Source organism: Trichosurus vulpecula, chromosome 7 (assembly GCF_011100635.1).
Source record: "Trichosurus vulpecula isolate mTriVul1 chromosome 7, mTriVul1.pri, whole genome shotgun sequence".
Lineage (NCBI taxonomy): Eukaryota > Metazoa > Chordata > Mammalia > Diprotodontia > Phalangeridae > Trichosurus > Trichosurus vulpecula.
The window spans coordinates 120,173,556-120,187,492 of record NC_050579.1 but is presented as its reverse complement, the minus strand read 5'-3'; the positions used below and the strand labels follow the sequence as shown (position 1 = coordinate 120,187,492).

Sequence of the window (13,937 nt, the reverse complement as noted above, 5' to 3'; positions counted from 1 at the left end):
ACTGTACAGGTTTCATTAATCAGGTTGTTCAAACAAGGAGTTATTTTTCTCTGCTTAAGAGCACTACAGATATCAAATAGAATCCAGCCAATTGTTGACCAGAGGAATAGTTTTAATGAAAAAAAAAAGATTCATTGAAGAGAGAGGAAAAATTAGCATTTTTACCAAAGAGAAATTTTGCTTTTAACCTACTTCTTGTATTTGATTTGCCTGCTCTAGCAAGAACAGACACAGGGATCTAATAATAGCCCTTTGCCATCTCTCCATCTATACATGCATGGTAGCAGCATTCTCAGGAACAGGAGGAATTCAGTGATAGAGCAGGTGTTGTGACAATTCCCTGGCTTAGTAAATGGTGGGATAGGGGGAGGGGGGAGAGGGAAGGGGGTGGGGAATAGAAAAGGAAATTGTTTTTCTACTTTTCCCCATGCAAAAACAATGCTTCCAAAAGCTTTTTTTTTTTCCTGGCACAAGTGAAAAAGAGCTAGACTACAGAAAAGGATTTGGATATTAATATGCATGCAAATATATTTTCCACTTGAGCCTCTGAAACAAACTTACTGTGAAAATGCTTAGCTTGGAAGATTTACTGCTGATTGCAGATGTAGTATTGACATGCTGGAGTGAAGGAAAACTTCAGTTTAACTATTTATTAAAGTAGAAAAATCTGGATCAGCAGATACTGATGACTTGGGGGGGGGTGTGCAAAATGTGACTTACATATTGCAGAATACTCAAAGAAATGGGAAACATAGAACTTAGTTTTTAATGAGGTAGCATCAACTACAAAGTATAAAAAAATTCAACGGAATGTACGTCTTAACCTTATATACCCAATCTTTACCACAGGATGTCATGTAATGAATTATGTCCATACCTAGAATTGTAATTTGTTGGAGTTGATACAAATTATAAGTTAAATGGGTTTGATGCTAGACACATTGTAATACAACACTTAACCAACACCTCCCTACTTCCATCACCACCCCTAAGCAGTCTTAAAAAGTTGACTTGGGGATTGAAGAATCTATACTGTTAAACAGACTAAATCCTGCTTTTCAAATATTACTAGTATGGTTTTCCCTAGCCTTCACCACTTTCTATAAGGTTAAATAAAAAGAAAAGTCTACATCCTTTCGTGAGTTTAGGTGTGTTGATTTTATAAACACAAGGAAGTCATGGAAACATTAAAAGGAAAACAAAGCAAAATTCTTTTTCCAACCAGCTGGGATAATTTGAGATAGAAACAATATTACCTTTTCCCCAATTTCTTTTTTACAAGATAAAATCTGCCACCCGTGTAACACAAATATATTCTTCTTTCATTATACACCTAAGTAAAATTTCAATTACTTGGAACTCAAGGCATGGAAGTTTAGAAGAAATGCTATATAGTGGGAAAAAAAGGAGGGGGCATAGGCTGATTGGGGATGTGTATGGGACAGTGATAGAATTTAATTACTTTTGAGTCGAACCTGGTTAAGTGAAAATTTAAGTGTCATTAGCAGAACAAGGAAGATGATCCAAATCAAAAAGGGGTTTTTGTTTTTTTTGGGCAAGGACTACAAATCAGTCTGAAACCCCTTCTGATGAGGCTAGAAAATATGTGCTCCTCTCTCTTTATAGAGGAAGCCTAGTCTTACCACTAAAGAGAAATGTATTTGTTATACCTTTCTCTATACATCTCCCCAAAGTATTATTGATCAAACCCACCCAGGTAGAGTTTAAAAATAAATATAAAAAGAGAATCCAAATTTAGGTGTAAACAAAACAGTGTAAGATTAAAATTTAATCAATCCGGCAGGTTTAATTCTGGGTTACCTTTGAATGCGTTGGCAAATGGAAAAAAAAAAGTTGCTCTGACAACTTCGCAGTTTGGGATTAACCCACACTAATGTTCCAATGATAACAATGTGGTGTGATGCCAGTTCTGGTCAAATCCTGTACCCTCCCTTCCCTGCCACCCCCCCCCCCAAGCTCACCATGACCTGCATTGGTGCCCAGTAATTTCTCCTTTGGAATGTTTGTTCTCATCAGCAGCTTATTGTTAAAATGGTCCACTGGGGGGCTGCGGGGTAGGCAGGAGGGGGAGTAGGAGAGTGAAGGACCAACCAAAAAATCCAAATGAAAAGCATCCCCACCCTTTGTAAATGACTTCTAGAAAAACTGAAATATTTCTTAACTTTTTATTGACATTGGCAAATTAAAATAGAATAAATTAACAAGTATTTTTTCAAAAAAATGTTTTGTACAAAAATACTGTCAAAATTTCCTAAAAAGCTTTCAACACAGTAGTATCTTTTTCATGTACTGAATAAACTATTAGCACAGTGTCAAAAATGTTGAAGACAGAAACAAAATAAAAATCTGTGAAATGTTGCCACTGACTACATTCCACACCATATTATTGTCTGTACATATGGGGGAGGGGGATGGGTAGCAGACTTTAAAGTAACAGTATTACTTTTCCTGATCCAGAATGGTTTGGCCCACATCTGTTTAAACTTCCAGTTTAGCATATTTTTAAAATTAGTCTGTACTCCAATGCATAGTTAAAAATGAAGCGAGATGGCAGCGTTTGTGCAGTAATATCTGCCCTTCAAAGTTCATGCAACCAACTAATGCAATTTTTCCTTCCACTCATAATTTGAATGCAGTTCAGTCATTTGAAACCATCTACAAAATCCACAAGATTAAGCAGTTTGCCAAGATTAATATCTAACAGTTGAGCACTGTAGAAATTAAGTGAGGAAATAAGGAGTAAAAACAACAGAAAAGACCCAGTTAGCTAGATATTACTACTACATAAGGGAGGTGAATGTCAAGGCTACAAAAAAACAAAACAGAAAAACAAAAAACAAAAAAGTGGCAGCAATTTTCTTTTAAACCAATTTATACAAGTTTTATAGTTTACTCTGTTTTCCAAGTTCTCAAACCGTTCAAGACCTGAAAAGCGAGATACTGTGTCTAAGGGAATGTTTTTAATTCACACTGAAAAAGTCGGATCTGTTTCTTTTGTTGTTGTGGTTGTTGTTGTTGTTGTGGTGGTGGTGGTGGTGGTTGTTGTTTAAATTAAGTCAGCAGCTCACTCTGCTAGGCTGCTGTTTGCACACGAAGTCCGTCATAAAATCAAACTCGTTTTGTCCCAGCCAGAGTTCAGGCAGCTCCTTGATGCGGTCCAAACCCATTTCTATCACTAAGGACATGAGCACTTCCTCGTCTATGAAGTCAGTGTCTATGACATTGGGAGGCAGCATCGCAGCAGGGACGTGGGGAACCGAGGAAGGCATGTTGCTGCTGCTGCTGCTGCTGCTGCTACCGCCGCTGTTGCCGCTGCTATTGCTGTGCTTTGGGTTGCAATCTCTGAAATGCTGGTTCGTCCCGTTCATCTGGTGGCTTGCAGGGTGCAAATCCGGCATATAGTGGTTGTGGGGATAAGGGTGATGGTTGAAATACTGGTTGTTTAGCTTCTGCAGCTGCATGCTGGCCGGTAAGGAACCTCCCTGGCTGGCGACCGGGGGCCCCATGAACTGGGAGTTGTTAAATCTGGCCGTGGGGGGCATAGTGCTGGGGGGGTGCCCTCCATTCACAGTCCCTGGCCCCATCGCATGTCTGATCCCGCTAGTGGCATTCATATTACCAGCGCCATAGTGTATATGCTCGCCCATTAAGGCATTGAAGGCGTGTTGTTGTTGTTGCTGGTGGTGGTGATGGGGGCTTGGAAACTGACCCATTCCCATACGATGAGCAGGATGGTGATGCAGCCCGTTGGTGCCATCGGGGAAGCGCCCGTGGTTCATGGCCATCATGTGGTCAGCCATTTCCAACCCTGAAAGTTTATAAAAAAAATGCAGGGAAGATATATAAATCCCCACCACACGTGTCTCCAGATCGCACACCCTGCTCCCTTGCCTCCCAGCTTCTGCCCCCAAAGAGAGCTCGCAGCCGCCCTCGGCACACTGAACCGAAGGGCTGTAAGTCCGCGGAGCAATAGCCTGCCGCTGACGCCGCCTCTCCTGCCCCAACCGCCCCACTTCCTAACTCCCGCAGACCTGCCACCCAGAAAAGTGCCCGACACTGCAGAAACCGTCCCTTTCGCTGCTGGGGAGCAAGCCCAGTGACGCCCCCCAAACGTCCCCACCAATATGCACCAAAAGGTGGGAGGAGGAAGGCTAATCCTCCCCACAAAAACAAAACAAAAAGCAAAAACAAGGCAGCGAGGGGACGAAAGCCGACACCCCAGAGGTTAATAAAGGAAGTCTCCTTGAACCCCGCCACAAGAACTTTTAAAATGAAATCCACCATACCCATCCTGTTATTTCCCTTGCACAGGCTACCACTCTTGCTGAAGGCAAACCCTGCAAGTTGCAGGAGATTCGCCGGCAACACTTACCTTCTCCGGTCTTTGCTCTTTCTGCTCGGAAGGTTGTTGGTAGAATCGCTCAGTTTAAAAACCGCCCAGCTGCATATAGAGTATTTTCCTGGTTTCCTCCGAGAATGGTTACGTGATATTACTGCTGTCGTCGTGTTGCTGCTGCTGCTTCGCCTGAAGACCCAAGCCCCTTTCTCTTTTATTTTCCCCCTTCGCTTCCCCTTACTCCTCAGCAAAGCTCATCGGCATTTGCCAACAATGAGCTATGTTTCTTACAGCTTTGGCCACAGTTAATATAGGATTTCAGGAAGGGAGGAGCAACAGCCTCACAGGCAATCAAAACGAAAACCTGGAGTTCAGGCTGGCCCGGCGCGGACTCAACTGGAAGGGATCCAGGTAGTCCAGTCCCCCACTGCAGGGCGGCACGTGTGGGGGATGCTGCTGGCTAGGGGCCCCGCCTGCGGAACAGTGCGCCCCGGCTGCGAAGGGAAGGGGGCTGCCCTTCTGTTCCCCCCCGACCCACGTGCACACCCCTACCCCAACCCTCCTTTTGCGCTCGCCCCTTCCGCGCGGAGAATAATGCACCCCGAGACTCCCAGCCCGGGAAATTGAGAGCCTGCCCCAGAGAGATAGCAAAAAGAGAGGGCGCACCCAACACCCCCAGAGCACTAGGGGTGTGTGTGTGGGGGGGGTGTTCCACAGCTGTTACCTCCCCAGACTCCACAACCTAGCTCTCGGCCACCTTCCTAGCCCTTCCTCACCTAGTAGCTCGGGAATGCCACCTACAGGATAAAAAAAGGGGGGGGGTAACTCTACGCCGCCCCAACCCTGCCTCACTCCGGGATGCAGTTCTGCAACCTTGCCCCCCGCTCTCTCCTCCCTAGTTCTCTCAGCGGTTCGAAGAATGGCTGCGCTCCTCCGACTGCCTTTGAAAGCGCCTGGCAGAAGAATGCCCACACCCCCAAGGAGCCTTTCCCGGGGCTTGCTTTGTGTTACTGGGGAACTGTGTACTGGCTAGACCTTTTTTCTTTTCTTTTCCCCCTATTTGCTTTCAAGGGCAGGGAGGTGGTGGAGTGGGGGAAGGGAGAGAAGGGGAAAAGCAGCAGCTGTTGCAGGTGGACCAACCGCGGCTAGGCAGGCATGTAAACGGGGTTCCGCCAGCCGGACTCCCCTCTGGCGCACAACCCGAGAGATCCGATCCGCGCTTTCAGTGTCACTCTCAGTTCCTCCCGTGGTACGTGTGCTTTTGCTAAGTTTGCGTTTGCTGCTCTTGGTAGCTTTGGCATCCGAGCTGAGGCGTCTGCTCTGTAAACAAACTCAGCGATCCTCGTCCCCAGATCCACCTTTTTGCACATACACAGTTTCTTCTGCTGTTGCCCTTGATCCGGGAGGTGGGGGTGTGTGCAAACTTGCACAGCCTCCCTCCAGGGTTTAGCCTGACCGTTTGGGGCTGATTTAGAAGCGAACGGGTTTGTAATTAAGAAATGCAAGGGCTGACTAACGCTGCAGTTGCTGGAAAAGGAAAACAAATAGATAACATGGTAATCGCTTTGTAAATAAAGTAGTTCTGGAGGTGGGCACGTAGCAGCACGTCCCATATCGCGCAGTGCTTACAGACACCGTGCTAGGACTCTTCCTTTTCAGTGAAATTGTTAAGTGAGGCAATATGATAATAATAACCTTGTTCCGCAGAACGCTGCACAACTCGCTTCTTTGCCCATTTGGCTCACTGACACGCAAATAAAACCCCTAATACCAGTAGTACTAGCTGGTCAGATCTTTCTCTCCCGTTTCTCACACAAGGACGCTGAGTGGTTCTCAAGCACAATAATTACCCGCCCCTGTGCCTTGTATCTAGTAAAAATCTTAGCACGTTGGCTGAGGACTTATGAGCAGTTATTCCTTTAGAGCTCAATAGCCATTGAAGACTTCCTGCTGTGAATGCAGGGGAGGGTTGGTTTGTTGTTTTGGTCTTTGCTCGCAAGACTTTTTTTTAAGCCCTTATTTCATGAGAACTGGAAATACTGATAAATTTCCCTTTTCAGGAATTTGCAAAAGATAGCTAATTGAAATGTACTTCCACCCATTACCACACGGTTTGCATCCAACAATGTTTTTGAACATTGTTATTGATTCTTTCCGTAGCATATCATCTCTGTGTAGGCAAGACCTGAAATACTCGCAAATATTCTTTTTGGATCCTGACCTAGAGAACTCATGGCATTACTATATGCAACAGTTTCCCCTCTCCTGTCCACCCTCCCCATTAACCTATGGTTAATGGATGTGCAATTATAGAATCAGAGGCCTGGAATAGACCTCAAGGGATTATTTAGTCCATTTCACAGCTTCCAGGCAGTACTGTATCTAAAATCAGCTCTCCAAAATATTGGTCTCTCCTATTATTAAACACATCCACAAAGATTCTACATGTCTCTGAATAATATTGCAGTATTTTGCTGCCTCTTGAAATGTTCCTGAATGTCTAACCTCATTTTTTTTCCTGTTGCATTTAAGAAATAGAGGTAGCTACCATATTAGTTGAATGCTGTACAGGAAAAAGCAGGGAAATTAGGAGGCAGAATACCTGGGTTTGAATCCCAGCTCTGCCACTTGCTAGCTCTATGACCTTGGGCAAGTCTCTTTGGGCCTCCAATTTCCGACTTTTAAAATGAAACGGGTGGACTAGATTCTTCTAACTCTATATTTATGATCTCAAGGAATGTTACGTAGTCTTGAGTCCATGAAAAGACCCTCAAAATAACACCCTCCACAGTAGATTTTTTTTTGCGGGGGAAGGTAGAGGAGAACTTTAAATTCACAATTAAGTCGTATTAAGATTGGTTCCTGTGACATTTAGTAGCTGGATGAATCCCTTTATTTTTCTGAAGCTTTCATAGGATCATAGATTTAGAGCTGGAAGGGACCTTAGAACTCAGCAAGTTCAAGGTCCTTGTTTTACTGTTGAGTTGCCTGAGGCCCAGAGAGGTTGGATGTCTTGCTTAAGGTCACATGTCTAGAGTAGCAGTAAGGATTCCAACACAGGTGCCCTGATTCTAAGTCCTCACCCGGAATACCCCCTTTTTCTGACAGGGTTGTTGGAAAGAAAGTACTTTATAAATATGTTATGATTATGGATATTCCCTTGTCATATACTTAGTGGAAATGGAGAACAGCTTGTACAAAACAGTATTGTGCCACTGCCTGTACAATGCCCTATTATTCTCTTATGAAATGTAATCAATGAAGTTGAAGATGCTTTATTACACTAGTCAGACACCTTTGATATGAAGGGTAATTCTTTTCTATGCTCTTCCAGGATTAGAGATACTTCACTCTTACCCTATATTTGAATTGGTACTTAAGGGACAGAATTTGGAATGTGCCCCTACCTTGGGCGCTAGTAGAAGAAAAAGAAGAGATTCCATCCCCTCTTTTTCCTCTCCTTGTAACCTTTGAACTGGGTCTGGGTTGGCAAAAGATGGGGAGTGAAAGATGTTACTTTTTTCTTCCTGGGCCACTTGGCAACCTTAACCGGGCAGGATCCCAACGTTGGGCCATCAGTTCCTGATCTTTGCTTTAGACCAGAAGCTTTTCAGTAATGGACCACATGATCAGAAATCCATATGTGTGCAGGCCACATGGATTTAATTATAGAATTAATTGCATTTGACTCCAATTACAATTAGTAATTGATCCAACCCTGTTAGCATGACACCTGGTGGCAGTCACTTTAAACAATGGCTACACGAGGCAGGTGGTTAGACCCTACTAGCCTATTAGTTAGTGTGGGCTAGCTAATTAGGAAAAATATTTATTGCTAAAAATTTCATCTGTGGTCAGGTGGTCTACATTGGGATCTAAAATACCAAACACTGTAAGCTCAGAGGTTACCTTGTTAGGGATTATTCACAAAGTGTAGAGGTGCTTAGTACAGCATAAATCTGGGTGAAATATGGCCCTTGTATTTGCATTTATTTCCTCCTTTTGGAATGACTTCCCTCTTTTCAATCCACTCCCAGGTCCACCAGTAGAAATCTTACTCAGTTTTCAAGATCAAGCTCAAGTGCCACCTCCTCTGCTAAGCCCCATCTCAAATACTGGATTTGGGGTCTGAAGCCCTGAGTCTTAATTCCTGCTCTGTTCTTTTTACTACCTATGTGACCTTAGCAATGCCACTTAATTTCCCTTGGCCTGTTTCCTCAGCTTCAAAATTAGCAAGGTCCTTTCCAGTTCTACATCCTATGACCCTGTTACCTCCCCACTCCCTAGTCAGAAATAAGCTCTCCCTACTCTGTTTCCAATGCTTTGTTTCTATCTATCCTCCAGGGTTTAATGTTTAATTACTTCAAGGTATTGTAACATATTAGGGGGAAAAAGGAGGCAGAGTTCAAATCCCCACCAAAAAGCTTGTTAGCCGTTTGACCATAGACCAATCACTTATTCTTCCTAAGTCTCAGTTTCCTCAGCTGTAAAATGGGGATAGTTAATACCTACAGTACCTACCTCACAGGGCTGCTTGTGAGCCTTAAATAAGGTCATGTAAATAAAATGTTTCATAGACTCAATTTAGAGATGGAAAGGACCTCGGAGTTTATTTAGTCCAACAACTCCCTCATTTTGCAGATGACTGAAACAGGCCAAGGGAGGTTAAGAGACTTGTCCAGGGTCACACAAGCAGTTAAATCAGAACACATATCCTCTGGCTACAATATCCCAGCACACTTCCACTGAACCTCACTACTATGTAAATGTCAGCTGTTAGAGTTATTTGTGTTTGTCATTTCCCCCCTACTAGATTGAAAGCCTTGAAGCCCAGATTGTTTCTTCCTAACTTTCCTGTCCCACTCTAGCCACACAGATCTTACTGGAACCACCCCCTCCTCACTGGAAATTTGAACTTGGCTCCTAGCTCTCTAGGTTCTGATAGGCCAGTTTTTGCCTTATCTGGTAAGGAGCCCGGGGCCTGTATACCACTTCCTGCAGCACTTGTCAAGTTCAGCCTCCTACCTTCCCTCTCCCCTTTCAGCTCTCCTTTATGTGTAGTCTTCCCCCATTAAAATGCAAACTTCTTGAGAGCAGGCATTATTTTGGCTGTCTTTTTATCCCCAAACTCTAGCCCAATGGCTGGCACACAGTTAGGGGCTTATAAATGCTTATTGATTGATAGATTTAGCAAACACCTATGTACAAATCATTTTTCTCTTAGGCATTGGGGAAATAAAATGCTAATTAAATCATGGTTGCCTCTCTTCATGAAATTTACAGTTTGAGGGGTGGGAAAAAGGGATGAACACATGAATGAATCTCATGTGTAGTAACTAGGCATTTTAAGTACTAGCACTTTTTTTACTATCAGATTACAGATATAATTGAGTATTTGAAAACTAAATTTTTATCAGCAACTTTCATGTAGAAATAGGAAATATTCTCATCAGACTTGTAATTGACTAGTGTTTGGAGGACAGGACAAGAACAAGGCCCTTGACTAACTAGAAAAATAGTCCATCAAAGAAATGAAGTTCATTTGGAAAAACTGAAGGGTCCCTTTAAGCACCCAAAACACACCAGACAAGAACTGGATGGGAAGATACTAGTTAGGTAATACAAATATATCCTTAAAGTATTTGAGGGTCAGAGTGGACTGCCCATTGACTAGGAGTCAGCAATGGAATGTTGTTATTTAAAAAGGCAAACACTGTAGTTTATTAATAGGAGTACCACATGATAAAGCTGGAAGTAATCCTTTTGCTACACTTGGCACTTATTAGAAAACTGTCCACTCCTGGACTTCACATTTTAATAAGGTTGAGAGAAACTGAAGAGGTTACATTTAAAAAGACTAGAAAATACAATTTAAAGGGGGAAAAATAGTGCTCATGAGGGTTGTTTTATCCAGAGGAAAAAAGGCTAAGTGTTGACTTAATAAATGTGCTCAAATATACAAATAATTATAATGAGGTGGGCCTTTCCCAGCTGTTTTCTATCACTAGTGAGGCCCTAATATAAAGGATTTAAACTGCATAAAGAAATTTATATTAGACATGAAATCACAGTCATAGAATGCTAAAGAGCTTCTAGTTCAATACCTCTCTTTTTTACATATGGGGAAACTGAGGATTATAGGAAAGAACCCATGAATAAGTTCTTAACTATAATGGTTGTTGGATATTGGAGTATACTAATCAAAGAGGCCTAAGAATTGGCATCAGAAGTCAGATTGGTGTAATGTAAAGAACATTGGATTTCAAGTAAGTAGACAGTTCTAATCTTTTTTCTGTACCTAACTTGGTCTGTGTCTCATGAGTGTGACTTAACCTCTCTGAGTCTTGATTTTCTTATCCGTAAATAAGTGAGCTAATTGAGATCATTTCCAAGATCCCCTATAGCTCTAATATTTTTATGACAATGACAATAGAATAGAAAAGAAGATATTTATTGGATGGTCTAGGTGTCAGGTTGCCACCAGTATAGTTAGTTAAGCATTATTAGTGGCAGAGAAGAGGAGGAAAAGTTGATCTAGATTTATAGTCTGAATTGTAGAAAATATTTTAATGATAGGTTTATTACTTTCGATTATATGTACATATATATGTATGTATGTGTATACACATTTTTAAAGGTTTTATTTTAATTTTTGGTCAGGATCTGTGATTTCATTGGTATAGGGAACGCTCTGGTGAGGAAACTCCCTTCACCGATGCAAATCAGTAAATATTCTACAATTTATGGCCTTAGAGAGTTGCCTAGGAGATTGATCGGTTAAGTGAATAGCCCAGGATTACATGGCTAATATGCATCAAGACCAGGACTTCAGAGTACTCGGAAATACTCTATAGCTTTCTTACATATTTCATCCTTGTGTTTGTGTGTACTATACAAGTACATCCCAGTCATGGAAAGAACATTGGACCTAGAGGTGGGAACCCGAGTTCAAATCCCTGCCCCTGTACTTACTGGCTGTTCTGAACTTGGACAAATCATTAAGTAACAATAACAACACCACCTGATATTAACTCATTCTTTCTGCCCCCGAGCCCTTCCATCTTATGAATTTTCCTATTGTTGGAGACTCTACCATCCTCCCAGTCACACAGGCTCCCAACCTAGCTTCATCCTCAACTTCTCTCTTACGCTTATTCCGCAATCCATTCTGTTACCAATCTTCTCATTCCTCTTCTGTATATCTGTATATCTTATGTATATCTTATATCTTGTGTATATCTTACATGTTAATTCCATAAATCCAATCTGTTCCCAATCTTGTCATTTCTCCCTTTACAACATCTCCCATATACCTCCCCTTCTCTTTATTCCTACAGCCACCATCTTGGAGCAGGTTCTCATGAGCTTACAGCTGGACTATTGCCTTCTGGTTGCACTTACTGATTTGTTTCTCCTCCTTCCAATATATTCTCCACTCAGCTACCCAAGTGTTTTCCTAAAGTACAGGTTTGACTATGTCATCTCCCTACTCAATAACTCCAATGGTTTCCTGTTATTTAAAGGATCAAATATAAATTATTCTGTTTAGCATGTAAGGCCCTTCAGAAATTTCCCCCATCCTGTCTTTCTAGTCTTCTTACACTGGACTGCCCTCCTTTATTACAGTGACATTTGCTTTCTAGTTGTCCCTCAAACATGACACTCCCATTTCCAAACTCCTTGCCTTTTTACTGGCTGTCCACCCATGCCTACAATGCTCTTCCTCCTCACTTCCACCTACTTGATTCCCTGGCTTTCTTGACTCAACTCAAGTCCCACCTTCTGAAGGACACCTTTCCAAGTCTCCTCACTGCTAGTGTCTTCCTTCTGAGCTTACCTTCTTGCATATTACCTTTGTACATATCATGTATCCATGTGGTTGTCTGTGTGTGTGTTGTTTCCCTTATTAGAATGTGAGCTCTTGAAAGGCAGGAACCATATTTTTATTTTCCTTTGTATCCTGAGGACTTAGCACAGTCTCTGGTACATAGGCACACTTAATAAATGCTTTTGACCAATTTATATAGCATGTTAAGAGTTGTAAGCCACTACAAACCTCATTTGATCCTAATGATAATATCACAAAATAGCTACTATTGGTGTTTATGTGTACATTTACATAAATATACATACACTTTTTTTTCAGAAGAGAAAAACTGAGCCTCAGAGAGCTAAGTGACTTTCCCAGTGCCCCACAGCTAGGAATTGTTAGGCAGGTGTTTAAATTAGGTCTCTCTTTCCTCCAAATCCAGTACTCTTTCTACTATGTCATGCTGCCTTAGTTTCCTTATCCATAAAAGGGGGACAAAAATAGTACTTGTACTATCTACGTTGAAGGATTGTTTCCAGGAAGATACTTTATAAACTTTAACATGCTTAATAATTGTGAGTTACTAGTTATTACATATGTATGTATTATAAATATATTTAAATTATTAATACATTTATTTTAATAATTTATATGTAATACAAATATATTTAATAAATTTAAATCATATATAAATGCACATTTAATAAATTTAGGTTAAATTTATTATATATTTAAATATATATAAATATTAAAAATATTTATATATAAAGTATCACTTTATATTATCTGTGTGCAAAGAATTTGAAGCAGAGGCCTAATTAATGATTTAAATGTATTTTGAGGACATAGATCATTATTTAATTATCTTTGTATCTGCCCCATTCCCTCAAAAAAAAAAGCAGGCACTTTGAAAATGACTGTTGATTGAATCAATGAATGACCTTGGTTATCGGATAGAGTTTTCTTTAAGTCTGTTTCTCAAATGAAAGGATGCTATTTTCTTTCTCTTTTCCAATTAAGGTCTATTTCAAAACCTTTTCTTGTTGTAAAAAATTCTGTTTGTTTCCATATTGTAGACCTCAGTTTTGCATACTTAAGTATTCTCTTGGAGCTGGGACATCATAAATATGGGTATTTCTTCCATAGATGCAATATGCAACCTAGTCTAGGCCTAACTCCTCATTGTGTGGGATTCTCTTTTTTTTGGAGGGAGGAAGTCAAGGCAATTGGGGTTAAGTGACTTGTCCAAGGTCACACAGCTAGTAAGTATGTCAAGTGTATGAGGCCGAATTTGAATTCAGGTCCTCCTGACTCCTGGGCTGATGCTCTGCTCACTGCACCACCTAGCTGCCCCTTTCCTGTGGGGTTCTTGTCTATGCTCTCTGATAGATTCTCCACAGAGGCTGCTTGAGGTCTTTCTACATTTCCTGGGTAACAGTACAGCACTTGGTCTATCTGTTTTTCCTCTTTTCTGCTATGTGACCAGCTCCTTTTCTGATCATGCATTTCCTGAATGATATGTCTTCTGCCACTGCCTCCTTCCACATACCATATATTTCTCCATTGTCCTTTGCAGCCTCCAGAATTTTGATTCTTTAGGGACTGTGGTGGTGAAAGATTAATAAACCACATATTATCTCTGGGAGAACCTCTGCATTGAAAATACAGAACTTTTTGCAAGGAGCAGCTTGGACTCATTGAAAGGAAAGGGAATAAGCATTTATATAGTGCATGCTATATGCCAGGTATTGTACTAAGTGCTATTACAAA

General features: G+C 41.5%; 1 protein-coding gene across 1 annotated transcript; it reads right to left on the bottom strand.

Annotated features, from left to right (window-relative positions):
- Positions 1–1,553: 1,553 nt before the first annotated feature.
- CITED2 (Cbp/p300 interacting transactivator with Glu/Asp rich carboxy-terminal domain 2) lies at positions 1,554–4,646 on the bottom strand. The gene is made up of 2 exons (XM_036768997.1): positions 4,394–4,646; positions 1,554–3,829 (listed from the first exon to the last, which is right to left on the bottom strand). The coding sequence occupies exon 2, from the start codon at positions 3,819–3,821 to the stop codon at positions 3,078–3,080; it is 744 nt and encodes a 247-aa protein (XP_036624892.1). The 5' UTR covers positions 3,822–3,829; positions 4,394–4,646; the 3' UTR covers positions 1,554–3,077.
- Positions 4,647–13,937: the final 9,291 nt, after the last annotated feature.

Excerpts from the sequence above, each read along its gene's own strand:
- CITED2 (XM_036768997.1), bottom strand. The coding sequence starts at position 3,821 with ATGGCTGACCACATGATGGCCATGAACCACGGGCGCTTCCCCGATGGC.